The sequence below is a fragment of the Nicotiana tabacum genome, chromosome 23 (assembly GCF_000715075.1).
Source record: "Nicotiana tabacum cultivar K326 chromosome 23, ASM71507v2, whole genome shotgun sequence".
Classification (NCBI taxonomy): Eukaryota; Viridiplantae; Streptophyta; class Magnoliopsida; order Solanales; family Solanaceae; genus Nicotiana; species Nicotiana tabacum.
The window spans coordinates 91,356,156-91,380,455 of NC_134102.1; the positions used below are offsets into that span (position 1 = coordinate 91,356,156).

At 37.7% G+C, this 24,300-nt stretch overlaps 1 protein-coding gene across 1 annotated transcript; it reads right to left on the reverse strand.

Annotated features, from left to right (window-relative positions):
• Window positions 1–2,222: 2,222 nt before the first annotated feature.
• LOC107761666 (uncharacterized) lies at window positions 2,223–11,903 on the reverse strand. Its single transcript, XM_016579915.2, has 11 exons — window positions 11,598–11,903; window positions 9,595–9,740; window positions 8,928–9,483; window positions 8,686–8,841; window positions 6,668–7,323; window positions 6,509–6,583; window positions 6,247–6,433; window positions 6,063–6,161; window positions 5,911–5,977; window positions 3,604–3,766; window positions 2,223–3,464 (listed from the first exon to the last, which is right to left on the reverse strand). The coding sequence occupies exons 1-11, from the start codon at window positions 11,664–11,666 to the stop codon at window positions 3,044–3,046; spliced, it is 2,595 nt and encodes an 864-aa protein (XP_016435401.2). The 5' UTR covers window positions 11,667–11,903; the 3' UTR covers window positions 2,223–3,043.
• Between the last annotated feature and the right edge of the window lie 12,397 nt (window positions 11,904–24,300).

Consider the following 24,300-nt stretch of genomic DNA (forward strand, 5'->3'; position numbering starts at 1 on the left):
TGATCAAGCATGCACACGACTAATCCTCATCTAGCTCAGAATATTCCGGATGGGCCTCAACCTCACCCAACATGCAGTTCAATTGTTTCTTCTTACATTGATGGCATGGGCATACTTTTCACCACACCTGAAACACAAGGGGTTATTCTTCTTGTACTCGTATACTTCAGGGCTAAGCCTGAAGGAATTAGGTTTGATTGCAGCTATAACATGAGTCCTTACATTCACAGAGATACTAGTCACAGTGAAAGGCTTGGTAATGATTTTGTTCTTCTTCTGAGCAGCTTCAATAGCCTTCTCTTGTAATCTAGCTTGCTCAACAGCAAACCTCAGGGTTGTAGGTTTGAACAACTTCATACCAAACCTGATCTTTTCCTTTAAGGCCCCTATGAAACTAGAAATAAAATGTGACTCATCCAGGTGAGGATTCCTCACCAACATTTGAGTCTTCATAACCTCAAACTTTCCCATAAATTCATCAACAAGCCAAGTTGATTCAGCTTGTTGAACTCCTCAACTATATCCCTCATCAGTCCTTCTCCAAATTGAATAAGTAACTCATCTATGTTAACTTTACCCATACTTAACACTAGTGAATGATACCAAGTGTCAGCTAAGCCATTTAAGTAGAGTGCAACTGCTTTTACCTTTTGATTATCCGGAGTCCGATATAAATTGAAATACCTTTCGCACTTACTGATCCATAGCTTAGGCTCATGTCCCTCAAAACTGGGCAACTCCCATTTAGACGAGGGAGCTTGAACAGCTTGAGGCATGTTTTGCCTCACTTCCTGGCCTGGATGGGAAGGAGTCTATCTCCTTGTGGTTGATCACCTTGAGCTCTCTGAGGCACCCTTTCTAGGGTCGTTAACGTATCGAGAATCAACTGTAAAGTCCCTTGAATCCCAGTCTGTGTGTTGCACAATTCCTTCTGACTGGTGAGCACCTCATTTAAAACTTTGTCGTGTTTAGCAAGCTTGTCATCCATTACTTTCAACCTAGTTCCTTCAACCATTCCAACCGCAGAGTCGCACGATCGTGGCTCTGATACCAAATGTCACGATCCAGATATGGATCTGAGATTTAACAATTTAAATGCAAAATTTAAAAAGTTTTTTGGGACAATTTTCTATTTTTATATAAAGAAAAATGGATATCTAATATAAAGTGAAATAAACTGAATTTAACTAAACTATCGAGCTAGATGATCCTCCATGGCTGACTGAAGATCTGCAGAAGAAAGAGAAGAAGAGATTAAGAAATGGGGAAGAATGAGAAGGTAGAGATCGAGTGAGAGAGAATTTGAGAAGGCGAGAAAATAACTTGAGATTCATTGCCTTCTCTCTCCTGTCCAAGTTGGTTATAACAACCACCAGCCAGCGTGGATCGTAGCCCTTGCGGCTCATTTATTGAGAATCAATCGCAGCCGTTATTTTGAAAATTAGTTACTACCTCGCCTGAGCTTATTCAACATCAAACCCAACCAACAACATTTGAATCCCTATTTTTGGTCTATCACAGTTGGGCCATTACAGAAAAAGGTCAAAACTTTGTAAGGTTTAGTTTCTTTATTTTGGAACTACATAATGGGAAGCTTTTTAAAGTTACCCGAAGGGGGGAAAAAGCTCTAGTAACCTTCATGCTGAGGAGTAGAAAGAGAACCTAACTTGAGATGCTCTTTTGGTTAGACATATATGAACTTAAAAATGGGGATGTTTGATTTGTACATCACTACATTGTTCAAGTGAATCAAAGAAAAAAAGTGAACTCGAGCGAAAACAAAGATTAAAAAGAGTGAGGCAAAATATCAAAATTATAATTATAAAATGGTTTTAAAATGCCCAAGATAAAAAGCTGCCATATGCATTTAAAAGTTAAGCTACCAATGAGGGCTTATGGGTAAAGAAGAAAGGTCATTGACAAGAGACAGGGAAAAGCACGAGATACAAAATTAAGTAGTCCCCCTCTCCCAATTTTTTTTTTTTTTTGACACTTTTCCTTTTCGAGATCCAAACTTCTTACTTTTGACTGGATATTTAAACATAGAATTTTTAAATTTTTCGAAATAAATTTTATATATTTCTACGTAATAAGTACTATAAGTCACAATAATTAATGATTCAAAATACTTGAAAGGCATATGAAAAAATTATGGTCAAAGAACAACTAGTTTGACTCTGAAAATCCGAACACGTTCACATAAATTGGGATGGAGGGAGTAGTAGCGAAGGAAATTGTAAACATTCTTCTTTCATATGAAGTACAATGCTTCGTTTGCCATCAAATATATGAGTCAACTAAAAGCAATTATTGTACTTGGCAGCAAATAGGCCAAGCAAAGAACCTGAATTCTAGTTTAAAGTAACACAGTATTTCCTCTACATGATAAGCAGCAGCGACTGACACTCAAATTTTGTTCATTTTTTATCTAAAATATAGGATGTCAAAGGAGATCATAGAGTTCCTTATATGAAGGCAAAGGAATATATGGATTTCTCTCCCATCTTCACAGTGTGGACTGTGAAATCAAGCTGCCCATGGTTTTCCTCTAAGATAACAATATTCATGCAAGGATGTTCATATCTTAGAAATGTCTCTTGTTCTTTCATCAAACAAACCTAGTTCTCTGACTAATTGATCTTCATGAGTTTGATGCTTATGCGCCCGTAGAATGAAGCCTTCCAGTGAGAATTTGGCTCAAGTTTCAGTGTGTCAAAGTAAACGGCGAAATAAGTAAGTGTTCAAAGTAAGTGTTCGTTACTTGCCGCTGCTACCCTTTTGAGAATTGTCCATACTATGGGCGGCAGCATCTTTGGAATCGATACATGGGGTGAGTGGTGGGAAAGAAGGAACAGCTCGCAATATGAACTTCCGGCCAGTTTTTAAGCCTCCTCCAGATGAGCTAGAACCAAGCTCATTCAAATGACGATTAGGTGGAGAAATACGCTTCTTATTTGGGGAGCTTACTTTCACACCAGTTTGTGGCATAGAAGAGTCCTTTAATATTTCGGGTGTGTCATCTTCCATTGCATATGGCTTCTTATCAGAGTTTAGTAAGTTCCAGAGCATTCATCCCACTCCCATCAAATTGGTTCATAGGGGTTATCGGTGAGTCACGCCAGGATAGCGGCCACGTTGATTGGAAATGGACAGTTTGAGGAATCAGTTGACCACCTGTATTACTTGCCAAATCTTGTGACTTTGGTAACGCCAAAAGATCATCCGTATTGCCAGTCACATGAAACCCTGGTGAGAATTCATTTGCTAATTTTGCATTGCTATAATTAAACTCCTGATCGAAGGTAACAAGATCCATAATATCACCAGTAGTTTCCTGGTCTATGTCATGATTCTTAGAATTTGTAGGAGATGCTGGGGACAGCCCATAAATAGCTTGACCAGATTCAGGTGAAGAAAGGTATCTTCCAGAAGTAAACCAAGATTTAGATGCATTCTTCCCATGGCTAGAGTTGCATAGAGGTATCAATAGTAAGAAGGAAAATAAGAAAATCATTTGTCAGAAGTAGAAATAAGAAAATCGTATCAATTGAGTAGTCAGGATAGTTTGAAGTGATGGAGCAATAGAAGTCACAAAGATCTTACTTTGAGCACTGGAATGAAGGTGTAGGAGGAGTTAAGTTGCATTGATTTCTTTGATCAATTTGCAATAACCCACTTGTAGCTGTCACCATTTCCACCTTTTCCTCAACTGACTTCTCCAATCTCTCAGTGATGCAATGTTTTTTCACCAAATCTTTACCGTATTCTAAACACACAAAAAGAAAGAGAGAAAAAAAACATAAAGAACAGAAAGAAAAAGAATGGACAGCATAATGGCCAAGAAAAGAAAATATAAGGCAGCTCAAGCGCTCTTGATCACATCACCGTGATTCTTTTTTTCATTTCTTTTTTTCTGAAAGGAATCATATCACTGCGATACAACACATTGTCAACATGGAGAATGGTGCGGTACTAACACTATCTTTCAGAAGTATAAAAATTCTTTTTCTCTTGTTTAGTCTGAATAAGGAATGTTACTCCACATTTTAAAAGTTTAGCTACTCATTTTTGGGTTGAAGAAAGAGAACTCTCTCTCTGAGAGAGAGAGAATAAAAGCTAAGGTCAGACTGTGAGGAACTTTGGAAACCAAGGAATATAGAGCAAATACTATATGAATGTCTCTAACTTCAGAATTGGATTGTATGGGCAAAGCAAGCATGTTTTTTCTACAAGGACTACTCCAACCAGGCTAATGTTTCAGTATTATGTACAAAATCTATGGCCTGAAACAATAGAAAGAGAAATTTAGAGTAATAAGAGGAGAGGTGAAGAGGGGGCAGCCCTTGCCCAATCATTCAACTTTGCTCAAACAAGTACATGTTTTACATAGAAAAATTCCTCTTGTCTAGTTAGCATACTATTCTCACGCTTTCAGGGCCAGGCTGGGAAGGCTAATGAGGCAGGTTTATGGTTAGAAAGGAGAGGTGAGGAGAAAAGGTGGCAACCTTGGCTCTGTCTGAAACTGCTCCAACTTAAGTTATATCAGATTCATCAATGAACTAATACATCATCAAGAACTTTAGTATAGCCAAAACTTCATTACTGAATTTACAAGAGAACCAGCTTAATTTGTTGTCAACTTCACCAAGTTGACCATAGTTGTGAGTTGTGACGCAGCCCTTGCCCAATCATTCAACTTTGCTCAAACAAGTACATGTTGTACATAGAAAAATTCCTCTTGTCTAGTTAGCATACTATTCTCACGCTTTCAGGGCCAGGCTGGGAAGGCTAATGAGGCAGGTTTATGGTTAGAAAGGAGAGGTGAGGAGAAAAGGTGGCAACCTTGGCTCTGTCTGAAACTGCTCCAACTTAAGTTATATCAGATTCATCAATGAACTAGTACATCATCAAGAACTTTAGTATAGCCAAAACTTCATTACTGAATTTACAAGAGAACCAGCTTAATTTGTTGTCAACTTCACCAAGTTGACCATAGTTGTGACTTGTGACATTGGCTTATCAAGGGATAGGATTGCACTTGTTTCCTTGATGGATGGAATTAGTTGAAACTCCAAATTATCTCTTAGTTAGACCTAATTCTACAAAGTGCATCGAGATACAACGTCTAGGATATGCATTTCATTGTTCTGACTAGTAGAGAGGAAGAGAAAATGAGGGACACCGTGTTTAGCCTGCATATTTGTGCTACGTATGATATATTCACCTTTTTATCACATACAGCATTCTATGTTCATTATCACACATATTTCACTTAGACTGAACCAACAAAAGAGTGACTTCGCTTAAGCTTATATAAGCAGACCTCACTTGATGACGGGCTTGTATCAATGAGAAAAAGGGTAAGACCAGTCAAGCTCAAGTATTTGGTATTATCCATATTTGGGAAGTTTAGAACAACATATCTTGTTCTCATCAAACAAAAAAATTCAATTGTCAGTCATTGACCACTTACTATGAGACAAGCCCATTAAAACATATTTTATATTTAGAGTTAACTACTATGGTCATTTTTTACAATGAACCATTTTTACTGTGAGACAAGCACATTAAAGCATATGTTAACATTTAGACTTGTCAAATACTATAGTTATCTCAGAAACCTCAAAGCATTATATTGTGATAGAAATAGATTCTACCATTAAAGAAAGTAGTCTGGTACCTACATGCTAATATTATCCCTTGATATCTAAAAAATTAGTCATTTTATGTACCTAATGGGAATCCCTACACTGCAATACATACAAAGAATCATCAACAAAAATATGAGTAATGACAGTCAAAAGCATAGGGAAAGATAATGTTCTACTTAAGATGCTAGGCTGTTCTTTTCTTGTAGGAAAGACACTCTTAACTCAGCAAGTTAGCAGGAAAAAGTTATGTTGCTAATACCTTCCTTCAGACCATAGACATTTTTACATCCTTCACAACGGCATCCACTGGAACATCCAACATTAGCCTGTTAAGATAAAAGAAGGAAAAACAACTTAGTTAATTGAGAAAAAGCAAAGAATTAGAACGCATGGTATATGACAGAAATGTACCTGATAGCACTCGCAGTACTTTTTCAAACACATTGACTTCTTGCAGCTACAACCTCTTTTGTGCCTTGCAGACGGAGGCGTAAAACTTGCTCCCTCCGCCTGTAAAATTGCAAGTAGATAGATATGTCAATTGTGAGGAGATTGAGCTTCCTGAATAAAAGAAGCTCTCGGAAGAGTTGAATACCCCAAGAATATTCGCAGGAGAATCAGTGGGATGCTGCACAATTTTTGGACAAAATGCCAGGGGATTCCGAGATTGGATTTGTTGCCGCACATCATTGACCGTGTCTTCATATTCAAGTCTGTTGAAGCAACCTTGACAAGCACAAGACCCCGCACAATATATTCCAGCAGCAAAGCAATCACAATAACTGAATATAAACAAAATTCAGTAGACATGTAATGGATGTTAAAGATCAGCTATGCAAACATTTTAAACAACTTACAGTTTCAAGCATTTACTCTTCTTACAATTGCATCTTTTGCAGCCATCACCATCATAGCCATCTGAGGGTTTCTTCCTGAATTACACAAACATAAAATTCTGTAAAAAAGCAATTGGACATATTAAGCTACTTATTTGGAGATATAACAAGCAGGCTTGCCTTTTCTTTTTGGGGCTGGACTGATTGTAATCCATAGGGCTGTCAATATATTCGGCGCTAGCCTTCCTTTTGTGACTTATAGTATGCTCCGTTGGCTTCAAGAGCACAGTGTTGTTTAAAGGTTTTGCATCATTGAGATGCAAAGAGGCAGCACTTTGTGCATTCGTCCCATAACTTTCATGTTCACCATCATAGTTACCGCTAGTCAAATGGCTCCCAACCACATTTGAAGATATCGAGCAACTCTTTAAGTTCTCAGAAGGGTGACAGCTCATCATGGACGTCAACTTCTTCTCATGTAAGCTCAAGTTACCCCTCTCAGCTGATTTCACGCTTACAGTTGCACGAGAACCAGCTTGCATAGCTATACTATTTAAGTGCAAGCCAATACCAGATGGCTTGGGAACTTTAACAGCAAGGCTTTCAAAATTGTCAGAAGAAGATGTCAGTTGGGTAGATGGCCTATTGCTTGCAGTTGATGATCTATTTGATGAAACTGATGCTACGACCTCTATGACAGCAGGACTGACTGGTGGTATTGAGCAGCTCACAACACCTGAAGCGTTCTGTAAACCCAAGCTAGTTGGTGATATCTTCCGTTGAGCATCTTCAAATTGGAGACAACGCCTACGTATTCCACTTTGATGTTGACCAGCCTACATTTTTTTTCTAACCATTTAGGCCATAACTATATGTTCATTTATCATGATCAAACGCAAAAGTGTCATCAAGATTTGTAAGTTCCTATACTACTGTTTCAAAAGCAACATGGATTTTCTGTGCTTGCCTTTTACAGAAAGTCACCGACTCAAGAGAATTAAACAGGGACATCAGCAGAATTTTCAGAAACCACTAGCACAGCTTCAAACAGGTGCTTATGGACAGTGAGATGAGGTTGCATGTGTTTTTTCTTGTTAGCAGGGGCAACAATCAAATTAACCTGTCATGTCGGTGGGATTATAAACCAACTGGATGGCATATGAGAAAGGAGAAATGGAGGCATACAGATATTCTATGACAAAAGCCTTGGCACGAGGTAGCCTTTACCAACAAAAAGGTAAACTCTTTCCACCAGTCTCTTAGGCCAGACTTCATACTTATTGTAAATTACTATTCAATGGCACCAGTACGTCTTTCAAGAATAAAGGCAAGAGGATAGATAGCAGATCCCCCAATACTGAAAAGTTTCAGTTACAGCATGTAGCCTGTAGGCATAACTTCCACTATCTTGAGTCACAACAATCCAGATGGACGGGAGAAAAATGAATGTAACCTCCATTCTAAATCAGGTATCAAGTTAGAAGGCAGGGGTATTAGGAGCTGAAGCCTTACCTCATTTAAATGGAAGTGGGTCCAGAGTAGAGACAATAACGAGCCCCCAGGGCTTTGGTTCAGTGGCTAGGGCATATGTAACGAGTTCAAACCCTGCCATTAACTGAAGCCTAGTATTTAAGTGGGAGCAAGGTAGAGAGGTGGGCCCATACTCTCAGAACCTCCTCGGAGAATATAAGGTTTTCATGAGACTGATCTTGAACTGCCATTCAAGCGCGAATACCTTCGTTTAAGAGAATAGTTGTAGTCTCAAGGTTTGTACCTGCTGACCAACTGAAGTTGGGCCAGCTATCTCATGAGGTATTTCTCGATTATAAAAGAAGGATAATGTTAAGTTCTTCATGATTTTAAACCTCAATCATTAGTACAAAGCCATGTCTCATTTCATATTCTGAAACAATGATAATAAGCTTATTGATGTTTAAGTGACTTGTAGTAAAATAGACAGAATCGTGAGACTCAAATAAACTGAGCATAAGTGAAAAGACAAGGTATTTAGTGAGCACTTCGATATGGGCCAATGACCATTAAAAATGTTTAGCAAGCACGTTGACGAAGGAACATATGAATGTTGTGAGTTGCAAGAGGATTTACATTAGTTTTTTTCCTATATATCACTGAATTTGCATAATTATCAATGTTGGTTCAATTTTGGGCAATACTATCTGAACATGAACATCTCACACCTTGGTTTGAGAATCATGCTGCATAATGCATTCATCTGGTGCACTTGACATTGAGTTAATCTTATCATTATCGTTTCTGCAATCATGTGCAGTCTCCAATGGTTCGTTCTGTATATCAGAAGCGTCATCCAACATAGCGTGGTCAGCCCTTGAAAGCTGCAATTCAAAAAAAATGGAAATGACATAAATAGCTCATATAACATGAGTTCCTCCAAAAATCAAATAGAAAGAAACGGTATTACCTGAGCCATCTGACGGCCACTATAATGATAATGCAATGAATTATCAGCAGGCAAGTCAGGCTCAATCTTTGTGCATAAATCAGGAGATGGCAGATCAGAATCAGTACTGGTATTGTAAATCCCATTATCTTTCTGATCAGATGAAGACTTTCCCTTATTCTCCTCTTCAGCTTGCTCTACAACAACACGGGCAGCATCTTTTGGAATCTCGTCTTTTCTTGCATCCTTACTTGCAAAATCAGCAACAGATTCCGCTGCACTATTTGGTGATTGAGGAATATTATCAGCTACTTTTGGGCTGGGATTAGTTGAATTTGAAGGATTAGCAGACTCTGAATTCGAAACATCAACTAAGAACTCATCCACACATCTTATGAGACTCCCACTTTCATCGGGCACAGATATGTTATTATCAGATACTTTCTGAATAGAAGGGCTTAGTTCACTTCTCAATTGAGAAGCAGATACTCCATTGCCATCTGAATCTGTGATAGCATTGTTATAATCGTCATTCTTCCCAGAAAACGCTTCACTGGATAGTTGAGGAAACTGGCTCCTGAGATAAGTTTAAGGTTCTGAAATAGTTAGTTTTTGCCTGACGGAAATGAATAGCATAATTTTATCAACATCATAAATAAGAAGACTCTTAAAGACAGTCTTATAACACCTTCTCAATCGACTATGTGCACTAACTCGAGGTGAGGTAAATAAAAGAGGAGGAGAATTCAGCCCTGGGAAACCTTGCACAACTGGAGCGGCCTTGACAGGTTGTATGGGAGAGAGGTTGCTAATATAACTGAAGACAGGTGAGTCCTGAGAACAAAATAAATAAAAGAGTAAGAGAAACGCATTGAAGGATGAAAAGAAACACATTCTTTAGAGCAGCCATCATGCAACCGTCATCTAGAAACTATGTCAGGTAGTTCACAAAATTCGAGTAGTTGTGGCAAGGGTAAAAAAAAGTAACTAATAATATCAAACCGTTGCCTAAAGCAGAAAAGGAGAACATGAATAGCCAACAACATCAAAGCTGAACCCAAAATATCTTTCATAGCCAATAACAGAACACGGGGAGCAAGCGTAAAATCAAACTACAATCTCCAGCTACCTTTCTGAAAGCAGAGGCACATGCAAAAAATAAGATGCACGCATATACCTTCCTCATTTTTTACCATAAACAAACTATGCATAAACAAATACTGCTACAATCTTATACCTTGCCATTGAATTTCTCAGTAAAACCCAAAAGATTAGAGAATCACCTTTGTTAAGAAATGGACCGGAAGGTCTATAACTCAACCACAAAAGTCAGCTCATGAGATGAGGATTGCACAAGAACATATAAGGAGACAAATAACCTTACCCAACAAATGTCCAAGACTTGACACCCTCCCACAAGACAAGCCTGCCAACTGAAGGTGGAAAACATAATATGTGGGTCCAACATATGGACAAACGATGACAGGGAAGAGCTTGGCTCAGATTGGCTCAGATACCATGATAAGAAACGGGATCATAACAGCCCAAAAGCTAGCTCATGAGCTGAGGATTGCTCAAAACCTTATAAGGAGACAAATAACCCATCTCTCTGACAATTAGGGAGAGTTAACAACCCTCAATGGAAAGCAGTAATCAAACCCCAGACACGATAATGAATAGAAAATCGCATCATTAAAATCAACCATTCAAGAGCCGGACATCAAAATTCAAAAAAATTGAGTAAGGAAATATATCTACCCAATTGAAATCGCATCGTACACAACCTCAACTCTACGAAATCACATTAAACAAGATAATCCAAAACATTCAAGATTAGTCTTCGATCCAAACTTATTAATCAATCAAATCCAATAGTCAGAATGTAAACTCAGGCATATACAATCAACCATTCCTCCAACAAATACCTAGAACTCAAATATTCAACCCAAAACAAATAGAGAATCTCATACCAAACACAGGCCACATGAAAATACTTTCAACTTAACAAAACTCATTACACCAAATTATCTGAAACTAAAAAAAATAACAAATTGGAAAAAAAAAATCCTAAACACCAAACCTAACAATTCAACTTCTTTAAACGGCTTCAAACCACTTAAAAGTAAGACAAAAAACTCTCGAGTTCAAGACCCGGGAATGGAAAAAAAAAAACCGAAAGGGAGCACTTCCCCTTTTAATGGGTCTTACATGGCACAAATTTTGATTAGCCATTGTTCAAGTGCGGGTACCGAACACCAGGTGGGAAACCACAAAAACAAATAACTCAAAAACCAAAAGAAAACAACAATTCAATGAAATTCAGTTTTTTTAATTATTTTAAAAAAAAAACAGACCTTAATTTAACAAATTTCTACAAAAATGCCTCAACCCACTTGAGAGTAATTTGCACTCAATTTCAACTAAACAAAAAACCCCTAAATCCAACTAATTCTTTAAAAAAAATTGAAGTCCGCAAATTTCAGAAAAAGCCTTGAGCAAAGTCAACCCAGTTGAAACTAAATTGCACCTTACAAATGCATGTTACACCAAACAATCAAAAAACAACCAAACGAAAAGCAAATCAGACTAAGATCCAATAACCGCTCATAAATTAAATCCAATTGGACAGAAAACGTAAAATGTAGCGCATACATATATCCTTACAATCAAAGAAAAAGGTATAGAAATTACTTCGGTAGGTGTGGGGTTGATTGTAGAGTTGATGGTAGCGGTCTTTGAGGAAGGTTCAGGGGAGTCCATTTTGACTAACCCCTACTTCTCAAATAGCAGTAATATTTTTTGTGCATTTCTCCTTTTATTATTTCTCGTTGATCTCCTGAGAACTTTGGAAAGTCACTCTGGACATGATAAAGATATCTTACCGGAAAATATGGCATGAAAATAGTAACGGTGGCTTAGGCGGGAAAACCATTTTTAGGGTGAAAAAACAAACGTATACATGTAGGCTAGTTGGTAGGTTTAAGCCCAAAGTCATGTGGTTCGGCCTTCTTACCACTTCCACTAAACTTGTAGGGGTGGTTCGGTTTTGGTATTGGAGCAACTAATCACAACATAAAATCTCGCTCAAGATAATATAGTATTTGATTGATTGCATAAGGAGAAAATAATTGTCACATAACTAATGCAGCTTTTGGGGTGATCGATATTAAATAATACATATATTAAGTTATGCAAAAATATTCGTATTATTTGATAATATGAAATAACAATATGTGTATTGATAATACAAAGATTAAGTTGTTAATAACTAACATGCACTCTTAAATGTAAGTATCGTAATAATCCATTTATAATCATCATATAACCCTTTATTATTAATTACCACGTACATAATTGTATAGGGTAAAATTGATAAAATGACAGGTGGATGCTCGACGAGTTGACACGTGAAAGTAAAGACAAGTAAGATATGAGTCAGCAAATAGCTGGCACCCGTTACGAACATGTGATCGGTGTTGAGTATGTGCCGAATACATTAGAACCGGGGAAAAAGATCTGAAAGGAAGATATTGGTTGGAAAAGGCAGCATTTAATGAGTAGCCGTTATAAAAAATCTTTGCATTAATGCTCAAACGTTATTCAGCCATCAAGAGGAGTTTTATCCATATTAAAAAGGAGCTTGATTTGGGGATCTTGTCTCCCTGAATTAAGCTATAAATAGGAGAATTTGTACTCATTGTTGGACACAAAAAATCATTTGTACACAAAAGGCAAAATCTTCTCTTATTATATTAACAACTTTCTTCATTTATGTTCTATATATTATTCTTATTATTGCTTCCGGAGAGGCTCACCCCACAATCAGACTTGTATTTTGTTCAAGCTTGTTTAATTAATTTATTTCTGTTCTTAGTTATTTTATAGTCTTAGGTCAAATTAATTTATGTGTTTATAAACCACGTTACAAATTTAATTGTACCGTTTTACAGGTAAACAATTTTGCACCTACCGCGGGCATAGACAATTGTGTTTTTACTTTGATCCATTCATCTGTTACTAACGGATTTTGACGTTTTTTCTTTAGTCAAAAACAAAAATAAGATATGGCAGTTAACGATGTGAACAACTCTTTCAATGTTAGAACAAACAACGAGCGTGAGGATATGTTCCAGCGTGCTGATTCAATTAGTGAAACTTGCAACGAACAGCTTCGGTTTGCGAGGAACGGAACACGGGCATGTGAGAAGTCTAAATCTTGATGATATGGACGATGAATCTGTTGTTAAAACAATAAAGTTTTGAGAGCGCAACAAAGGGAGATCATGAACCACTCTCAAGACAAAACCGGATAATGACGTAACTCTAGCAAGAATATTTTGGTTGATTCCAATAATTCCAATAGAGGAGTTCATGCCTTTCACATCGTGCATGCGAATCCAACAGCTCAAAGAACGGGTAATGTCGCTTCGAGGGAGGAGTTTGGTTTTAATGAAAATCAAGTAGGTAGTGCAGGTTGTGGATCCGGAAACGACAACAACGCAAAAGATCCCTTTCAAACCGAGCTCATGATATTCACGAGGAAAGTGAATGATCGGATGGATCAAAATGCTAAAGAATTCTACGCTCAGATAGATCAAATCCCGGGAGCACCACCGGTATTGAAGTGGCTGGATTCGAAGAAATATATGCAGTTGTCATTTAAACCAAGTGCGGCCCCGGAGTTGATTCCAAAAAGATTCAAGATGCCTGATATTCCGAAGTATGATGGAACTTCGAATCCAGAAGAGTATATCACAACTTACACTACAGTTGTAAAGGGAAATGATTTGGCTCCGCATAAGATTGATTATGTCCTGTTGAAGAAATTTGGCTAAACCCTAACAAAGGGTGTTATAACATGGTATTCTCTTTTACTTGAGCATTTGATTGACTCTTTTGAAATGCTTGCAGATTCTTTCATTAAAGCTTATGCTGGGGCGAGGAAGTCCAAGCTAGTATAGCACACATATTCAGAATCATTCAAGGAGAATCTAAATTGTTACGGGAATTCGTAATCCGATTTCAAAGGGAGAGGATGTTGTTTTCGGCAGTACCAGATAAGTGGGCAGCTGAAGCGTTCACCAAAGTTCTTAATCCTTTAAGTTTTGATACCTCCAAGAAATTGAAGGAAAACTTATTGGAGTTTCAGGCAACTATATGGGCAGACATCCATAATCATTATGAATCGATAATCAAAATTGAAGATGATCAATTGAGTTCTTCGGTGTCTTTCGAAGGTCGCAATCATGATTGGAATCAGGAACAGTTCAAAATTGATTTCGATGCAGACCAGAGGTCTTTCAAGAGCCGTTTTCATCCTTATAAAATGGGTGATGGGCGTGAAAATAAAGGTTTTCAGTCATCGGATAGAAGGACGGATCGTGGTCGGGGTAGCATGGCGTTATAGGAGTAGGAACCATCGGGGTCCCGGGATTCAGTATACCCCCGGTTATCCGATGTCAACTTTAATATTAGCTTGGTAGAACTGGTTTCAGCTATGAGAAACATCAATGAGACTAGATTTCTGAAACCAAATCGGTCATATACTAGTCAAAGGGATCTAATTTATGGTATGAATTCCACGGAACGCATGGGCACAAGACTGGGGACTGTCGACATCTTCATGAAGAAGTTGCAGCGTTATTAAAGAATGGTCATCTTAGAAAATTTCTAAGTGACCGGGCCAAGAACAAATATGAGAGGAATCGAGATCCTATAGAACCAGCCAAACCAGTTGTAGGGTCACCTTTTCTAATGATAAATATGATTTTTGTAGGATTTGAAGTAAATGGGGTGACATTTTCAGTAGCAAAGAAGACAAAGATTTCAGTAACTCATGGCAAGAGAGTCAGAGAAACATCAAAAGAAAATGAAATTACCTTCACAAAAGAAGATGATGATGGGTTTATTTTACCTTACAACGATGCTATGGTAATATCACGTAACATTTTAGATTTTTACAATTAAATGTGTGTTGGTTGATCTAGGTAGTTTAGCCAATATCATCCAGTTGAGAGTTGTGGAACAAGCAAAGCTAACCGGAAGCATAGTTCCAGCAACAAAGCTTCTGGCAGGGTTCAACCTAACAAGTGTAACAACTCGATGGGAGATTTTATTACCCACACACACCTAAGGCATAACGAAGACCACTTTGTTTGAGGTGGTGAATGGTGATATGTGCAATGTGATCCTTGGAAGGTCACGGATTCATGAATTGAATGATGTGCCATCGACATATCATCAACTACTGAAGTTTTCTACACTGGATGGGGTCAAACAGATTAGGAGGGATCAACCAGTTGTGAGAAAAATGAATGTAGTCACCTTATCCATCAGCAAGGCGAAAGAAACGAGCAAATAACAACTAGATTGAGCGATATTTGCTGCCATTCCAGATCCGGTAGGAGGTGTTGGATAGGAGGAGACATTGAATTATTATCGGGTGCCTAGATTATTTCAGGTACCGGACGAAGTAGATGCCAAGTCGACCACCGAGGAACTAGAACAAATCACTTTGTTCGCAGAGTTTCCGGATAAAAAGGTTTACCTGGGAACGGGATTGAGTCCCCAACTGAAGCTAACTTTTATTGTTTTTCTTGGTCTCATGCTGATATGACAAGTATTCCACTAGATGTGGTTGTCTACAAATTAAGTTGGGACCCTAATTTTCGGGTAGTGAAGAAAAAGAAACGCTGATAGCTGAGGTCAGGAACATGTTTGTCAAAGAGGATGTAGCTCGATTATTAAATATAGGTTCAATTCGTGAGTTGAATTATCCCGACTAACTAGCTAACATAGTGGTTGTTCCTAACAAGAATAATAAGTTTAGAATGTGTATAGACTATAAAGATTTAAATAAGGCATACCCCAAAGATTCTTTCCCGTTTCCAAACATTGACCAAATGATCGGTGTTACGGGCGACCATGAATTAATGAGTTTTTTTATGCGTATTTCGGGTATAATTAAATTAGGATGAACCCGAAGGATCAGGGAAAAGCCTCATTCATCACAAATTTTGGCACTTATTGTTATAATGTGATGTTTTTCGGGTTTAAGAATACCGGAGTCACTTATTAGAGGCTCGTTAATAAAATATTTGAACGTTAAATTTGTAAAACTATGGGAGTTTATATTGATGATATGTTAGTTAAGTCTCTTAGTGGAGGAAGCCATTTGACTCATTACAAGAGACGTTCGATATTTTGAGAAAATGCAACATGAAACTCAACCTAGAAAAATGTGCCTTTAGAGTTGGGTCCGGAAAGTTTCTTGGCTTTTTGGTTTCTCAAAGAGGAATTGAAGTAAATCCGGATAAGATAAAGGCTATAGAGAATATCCCTGACCAAATGAACAAGTGTGAAAGAAATGCAAAGGTTGACCGGCAGGTTGGCGGCCCTTAGCAGATTCATATCAAGGTCATTAGAAAAATGTCATTATTTTTTTTCACTTTTGAAAAAGAAGAATGATTTCACGTGGACTCCGAAATTCCAGCGAGCATTGAAAGATCTAAAAATATACTTGTCCAGTCCTTTATGGCTGACTTTAGTCCGAGAATAATGCCTTTAGCTGCTAAAGAAGCAGTTCTGGTATCGGGAACTGTTTTCGGTGTATGGACCTTGTTTACAGAAGGGTCCGGTCTTGGGATAATATTAATCACTCCTTCAGGAGAGACCTTGATACATGTCACTAGAACTGTACCTTTGACTAAAAATGAAGCAGAGTATGAGGCTTTGGTTGCAGGACTTGAATCGGCCCATGTACTAGGCTCCGAGGTAGTTGAAATAGAGTGCGACTCTCAGCTAGTAGTGAATCAGATATATGGAGTCTTTGACACCAAAGAAGAGCGCATGCAACAGTACTTGAATAAAGTTCAAGTTTACCTTCCCCGGTTTAGGGAGTGGTCGATAATTCATATCCCAAGGGAAGAGAACGCGGAGGAAGACGCGTTGGCCAATTTAGGATCATCCACGGAAATAAAAGGAGCCTATTCCGGTTCAGTTGTTTAGTTGTTGCACTCATTACTGGACGAGGATATGTATTGTGAAGTTAACTCTACCAACCTAATATGGGATTGGAGAAATGAGTTTATAGAATATTTAAGGCATGAAAAATTTCCTGAAGATCCTAAACTAAAGTTGCTCATTATTTCCTTGTTGATGGTCAACTATATCGAAGATCATTTCAGGGACCATTAGCTCGATGTTTAGGAATATCAGAGGCTGATTATGTGATGAGCAAAGTTTATGAAGGGGTTTGTGGAAATAATTTCGGTGCAGACTCGTTGGTTCTTATATTGATAAGACATGCTTACTATTGACCCCGGATAAAACAAGACGCGAAGGCATTTGTACAAAAATGTGATAAGTGTCAGCGTCATGCGCAGTTAGTGCATCAACCGACAAAGCTTCTGTATTAGGTGGTGTCACCGTGGCCATTCATGAAATGGGAAATGGGCATAATTGGTCATTTGCCTCAAGGTCCCGGGCAGGTAAAATTTCTTTTAGTTTTAACTGACTATTTCACTAAATGGGTTGCAACATGTGCTTACAAAAAGAATGGAGAGAGAGAAGTTATTGATTTCATTTAGGATCATATCATTTTTCAGTTCGGGTTACCAAAAGATATTTCTTGTGACAATGGGCCATAATTTATAGGTTGCAAAGTCAGAAAGTTTCTAGAAGGATTGAAGATCAAAAGGATCGCATCTTCTCCATATCATCCAAGTGCCAAAGAACAAGCGAAGTTGACCAACAAGGTGATAATTCAAAACCTCGAAAAGAAATTAGAGGATGCTAAAGGCAATTGGCTAGAAGAGTTACCATGAGTGTTATGGGCATATCGATGCATATCGAACAACGACGAAGTCAAGCATGGGAGAAACACCTTTATCCCTTGTGTTCGGTGTGAAGGCTTTGATTTCGATGAAGATTGGAAACCGACCATAAGGTATTCCCGAGAAAACGAGGAGGCGAATAATGAAGCAATGCTAATAAAATTGGATTTGCTTAAAGGGTGTTAGAATTTAGCATATGTGAGAATGGTGGCACAAAAGCAAAAGATGGAAATACATTATAAATGCAGAGCAAATATTCAATATTTTAAAGTCGGAGATCTACTTTTGCAGAAAGTGACTCAAAGTACCCGAGAAGTTAATGTCGGGAAGCTAGGACCAACATGGGAAGGACCTTACCGAATTTCAACTATAACCGATAAAGGTTCATATCAGTTGGAAAATTAAGATTGAGTAAAACTACCAAGCAATTGGAACATGACTCGCCTCAAAAGGTATTACTTTTGAAGATCCTTGTTGGTACTGAAAGTATGTGTTGCACTCTGTTTTCCTTCGTCCAGTTTTTGTCCCAAATGGATTTTTATGGCAAGGTTTTTAATGAGGCAACAACTTAAAGCTTACTACAAAGAAGGATCATCGACGATATCAAGAACTCTAGTATTAGAATTCTTATACTTACCATTCGAACACTGGGGGAACTATTGTATATTAGAGCACTAAAAGTGTCATGAAGACCGGAGACTGTTAGAATTGGAACTTGTATCTGGACCGGGGACTGAATGATCAGCCCCATAAATATAAGTAGTACAAGTTAACCACATGTATTTGTAGCTTTATTTAATTATGCGAATCATGTAAATGCACTTTTAGAAATGGAAGGAATAAATAAAAGTCATTTTATTCTTGTCCAAATGATATGTTAAAATATTTTTCATTTGAAATTTAATTAAACTTCAAATGCTTGTGCCGGAATGAACATGAGATGTCCTCTTCAAGAGCTCCGTGAACATAAGGGCTTACCCTTATGAAACTCTCATAGTCAAAAGGTAGACACCCGAAGTATGAATGCCCGGAATAAAAATTATTGGATGAAAAAAATTCTCAAACTTTATCAAATATGTTTTGCGCATAAATTAAGAAAAATATGTCTTTTATTTCTTAAAATGCCAAACTCAATAAAAGTTTCAGTATAGTTACAAAACATGCACACAACACACACACACACACACACACACACACACACACACACACACACACACACACACACACACACACACACACACATATATATATATATATATATATATATATATATATATATATATATATATATATATATATATATATATATATATATATATTACATTAATTGAGTTTGGCGGCAGAGTCCGAAGGAAGAGGAGTATTTTATGCATCTTTTGTAGATGAAGGTTGTTCCGCATTCGGTTCAGTACCTTCATCCTTATTCTTATTGAAGGAAGTTGTCTCCAACTTGAGAGCTTTAGCGATGCAGCTATCCATGTTTGCAATGCCTTCTTTTGCCTCCTTCAAGGTTTTTCTCCTTATGTGATAAATAGCATAAATTTTCTCAAAGAGTAAAAAGTCTTCTTGATCTTGGATTTTGTTTTGAAGCTTCTCAATATTGGACTGCAGCTATTCGTTTTCAGCCCTCACGATGCCATAGTTTCGATAAAGGTCAGTATTTATCCTCGCGTGTTCGCGGTTCTTCTCCATGACCTTTTTGAATCTTTCTTCCATCCTAGTTCTCTTCTCTTCGACAGCAACAACCTCCTCGGTTTTAAAACGTAAGCTTGCTTCTAGGATATTGATTTTTTTCATGGAAGCAGACTCACGTTCGACTGTGACAATTATAGCATTCTGCAGCTCAGCCCACCTGGCATTCAAATCTTCAAGTTCTCCATGCAGTTGAGCGGTCTCTCGGTTGTGAATGATCTTTTCTTGCTTAGACTGCTCTAACCGGGCTTCAAGTTCTCCCGTTGTAGTAATTCTTGCTTCTAAAACTGGGAGACGCTCAACAAGTTGATCTCATTTAGCAGCAATCTGATCCCGTTCAGTAGCAAGTTTTTCTTTATCTTAGATCATCTTTTGCAAGCCTTCGGAGGCAAGGATGTTAGCCTGAAAAGTTAAATATTGAAGTATTAAGGGTTATGCCTAGCAAGAGAAAAGGAAAGAAAGAAGTATGAGATGATACCTGAGCAGAGAAGTGCACGTTGTATGTTGATCAAGCACTCCACAGAAAAAGCTTCTATCTTCCGTTGGTCCTTATTTGATGCCAAGGGCTTCAATTAGTTGGCAACTCCCATAGGCTTGGAGAGTAAATGATACTCATTCAAAATCGAAAGACTAATGCTATGTTTTTCATTGGGATTTTGAATGTGTGCCAGAAAAATGTTCTCGATGTCCCATGATTAGGTGACCGAGGGGAACATACATCTTCCATTCATTCAGTTGGAGCCGGTGGTGAGGCAGGAGTTGATGCTGTTGTAGTTGGTGTTGAGGTAAGAGGTGGAGGAATATCATAGGTAGAACTCCTCGGACCGAAAGCAACAACTGGAGCCCGAAAAAGAGACTGTGCGTTTTCAACTATTTCCATTTCGTGAAGAGTCTTGAATTTCGTTCGGTTGGGCATCCAGTTGAGCATGGGGAGATTTTTTTCTTCTCCTTTGAAGATAAACTGCTTCATCGTCATCGATTTCTTTTTCATGAAGGACCACTGTGGTTGGTCCAGTTGGAGCTTCTTTTGTTGAAGGCTTCTCTCGAGTCTCAGTCGTGGAGGTATACTTTTTTGGGGTTTTTATCCTTAGGCCGGGGACTAAGGGAAGATGGGCCTTCACTAGAAGCAAGAGTGGCATCACGAGCCGTCTTCCGATCAAGGATTGCTTGTATTTGTTGATGGGCCATCGTTGGGTTGTGAAAAACCTCAACAACGTGGCAAATAGAAGACCCCATCGTAAGGCCTACGCATTATGAAGGAGAAAGCAAATTTGTACTACGTCATGTTGGATATTGAAAAGGGAAAATATAAGTTTTACTTATCATGATTCTTAGTTTTCCAATTAAATTTGGGTGAAATTTTGTTTCACCTACGGGAATTCGATGTTGAAATGTCTAAAATCTTCTGTTCTCATTGGGTTAGGTTTCGAACCAATGGTGGAACCCAACGGGTGGCTGAAATAAGAGAAATAAAAATTAGCAAAAGAGGAAATTTTCTTTAACACAGTAGAAAAAAAGATATCTGGAAAATTTACGAGTAAAGTTCCAAGATTCAGGGATAGAAGGCGTTATCACTAGAAGAATGCCTCTGGTGGGATGACAATGAACATTTTCATCCAACCACGATCATTATCATCATCGACACTGGAAACGATGACATGGTGACCGTGTTTACTGAGTGTGATCATGCCTCCACGAAAATTCTTTGGGGAGTATAGGTTGATCAGATGGGAAAGAGTGAGGGTTTCTCCGGCCCTGGAATATAATACCCGAAGGCAAGTCACCGTACGCCATATTGACGAGCTTACCTGAGCCAAGCATAGTGGGTAGTGGTGGCAAAACTCTAAAATAATGGGATCAATTTCTTGGCTCATTCTTAAAGTGCAGGGTACGTGTAAACATACATGAACCCTGGTTTGCTAAAGGTAATCTTTTCTACTTCATTGGGGGCTAAGATTTCAATGTTTTTTCAGATACAATCTTCCCTCACAACAGGAATACTAGCAGGGCGAACAAAAGGAAGATTTCTGCTGACAGGCCAATTTCTGTTATTTTGGGGGCTGATAAGTTCCTTTTGTACTTGGAGATCCGTTTCAGAATTTAGTTGAGATGGGATAATTGTATTGGTAGTAGGAGGACCAACATCGACTTCCTTGGTTTTGTTCTATTTAGAAGGGCCACCACTGATATGAAGGCCAGAGTTTCCGAGGATAAAAGTGGTAGAAGACACAGTGATATAAAATATGAGTAAGAAAATTTTATTGAGAAAGAAGGGTTTGCAGAAAATCTCTAAAGGAAGTCAAAGAAGAAGAGTTTGCAAAAGTAAAATGTAAAAATAATGAGAAGTGGAGAGTTTTATAAGCGGCAGAATTCACAGTCATAATTACCTTGAAAACTAGCGAAAATATTTGTCAAATTACGGGATAACACGCGTTCGGCTTATTAAATGCAAGGAGGCGTGCGTTCTTTCAAGAGTTAGAAACCGTACCTAAACTTTTCTGCCAAAGAAAGAGGTCTTATCTACTTCCCGGTAACACAAAGTTTTGTCACCAAAAAGTAGGGGGACTATCTGTATGGGGTAAAATTGATGAACGACAGGTGGATGCTCGACGAGTTGACACGTAGAAGTAACGACAAGTAAGATATGAGTCAGCAAATAGCTGACACCGGTTATGAACATGTGACCGGTGCTGAATAAGTTCTAAAGATATTGGAACCGGGGACGAAGAGCTTAAAGGAATATGTCGGTTTGGAAAAGACAGCATTCAATGAGCAGTCGTTATAAAAAAGCTTTGCATTAATGCCCAATTGTTATTCAACGAACAAGATGGGTTTTATTCATATTAAAGAAGAGATTAATTTGGGGATCTTGTCTCCATGAATTGATCTATAAATAGGAGAATTTGTATTCATTGTTGGACACAAAAAATTATCTGTCCACAAAAGGTAAAATTTGCTCTTATTCTCTTAACAACTTTCTTCATTTCTGTTCTACATATTATTCTTATTGTTGTTTCCGGAGAGGCTCATCCCACAATCAAGCTTGTATTTTATTCAAGTTTGTTTAATCAATTTTTTTTTGTTCTTAGTCATTTTATATTTTTTGATCAAAATAATTCATGTGTCTATAAACCACGTTAAAATTCAACTGTACTATTTTACGTATAAACAATAATAGATGCATTATAATCCTTCATAACTAATAAGTGAACCAAAACATCCCTTAGTCTACTACAAAGCTAAAAATTAAGAGGTCATTTGATTGGTTGCATTAGTAAAGATAGTTAATTTAACTTCGTGAGACTATAGTGTAAATAAATTATTATATTATTGTAACACCTAAAAGATAATTAAAGGTAATGAGATTATTAACCTGTAAAATATGATAGACCACAATACATTAGTATTTAGTAGTGTAAAAAAAATTATTGCATTAGTTATATATAACTTAAATCCATATATATTCTTGGCTCCTAAACAAATTCTTACATTAAATAATCCACTTTGATAGCAAATTGCCTAAGGTGATCTATTTCAAAAATGAGAAGGGTTTAGTCCTTGAGCAGAGGGTGTCATATGATTGGAAACCTACACTCTGTTCATTCTGTCAGAAATATGGGCATTCAGCATTGAGTTGGAAATATGAGGAAGCCACAACATAGAACTGGATGGATTCAACCTCAAAACTTTGTATTAATGCCCAACTGTTATTCAACGATCAAGAGGGTTTTATTCATATTAAATAAGAGATTGAGTTGGGGATCTTGTCTCCCTGAATTGAGGTATAAATAGGAGAATTTGTTTTCATTATTTGACACAAAAAATTATCTGTCCACAAAAGGCAAAATTTGCTCTTATTCTCTTAACAACTTTCTTCGTTTCTATTCTACATATTATTCTTATTGCTGTTTTCGGAGAGGCTCATCTATACTTGTTAATCGGGCCGGACTGACCCGTTTACAACCGGTTCAGTCCGGGTCAGCCCGGTACTGTAGCGTGGGGGGCGGGTTGGGCGGGGAGCAGGTTTCATACGAATAATTTTTTGATACCGGTGCATCGGAACCCACTAAGCCCGTTAACGGGTTTTTAACGGGTTACAGCCCGGTTCAGCCCGATTTTTAACGTTTTTTTAATTTTATTTTTGACCGTTGCCAACGGTCAAATTCAAATATGACCGTTGGCCAACGACCCTTTTTTGCAAAAATGGCCATTTCGGCCTACCCTTTAAGAAAATAGCCCCCACACCCCTAGTATTTGATAAATTATAATTTTAACCTTTTAAAAACAATAAGTAGCCCCCCTTCTTCTTCATTTTTCCCCACAATTCACTCTCTTACTACTCTAATTCTCTCTTGATATTATTGATTATTGTTCTTACAATTCATCCTTGTACTTTCAAATTTTAATTTTAAAATTATAAAATTCAAATTTAAATTTAAAACTTTAAACTTCAAAGTTTAATTCTAAGTCTTAAAAGTTTGCAAACACTTAAGTATCAATAACATTGAATAAAAAAATAAAATTTACTTTAAAAAAAAAATCCACGGCCTGGTCCAACCCGCTAAGCCCGAACCCGGACGGACAAAAAAAACCCCGAAAAAGTACAGCCCCCTAACAGCCCGCACCGTTAAATAGACGGGCTGGTTTTTTTGTGTCCAGCCCGTCCTAGCCCGCCCGTTAGACACCCATAGGCTCATCTCACAATAAGGCTTATATTTTATTCAAGTTTGTTTAATCAATTTATTTCTGTTCTTAGTTATTTTATATTTTTTGATCAAACTAATTCACGTGTCTATAAACCACGTTACAAATTCAACTGTACTATTTTATGTGTAAACAATAATAGACGCATTATAATCCTTCATAAC

What these genes read in the sequence shown, in the direction of transcription:
- LOC107761666 (XM_016579915.2), bottom strand. Translation starts at nt 11,666, where the DNA reads ATGGACTCCCCTGAACCTTCCTCAAAGACCGCTACCATCAACTCTACA. An exon ending in TCAACCCCACACCTACCGAA is followed by an intron (nt 9,741 to 11,597) that starts GTAATTTCTATA and finishes TTTTGTTCTCAG; the next exon opens with GACTCACCTGTCTTCAGTTA. An exon ending in AGTACTGCGAGTGCTATCAG is followed by an intron (nt 5,978 to 6,062) that starts GTACATTTCTGT and finishes TTATCTTAACAG; the next exon opens with GCTAATGTTGGATGTTCCAG.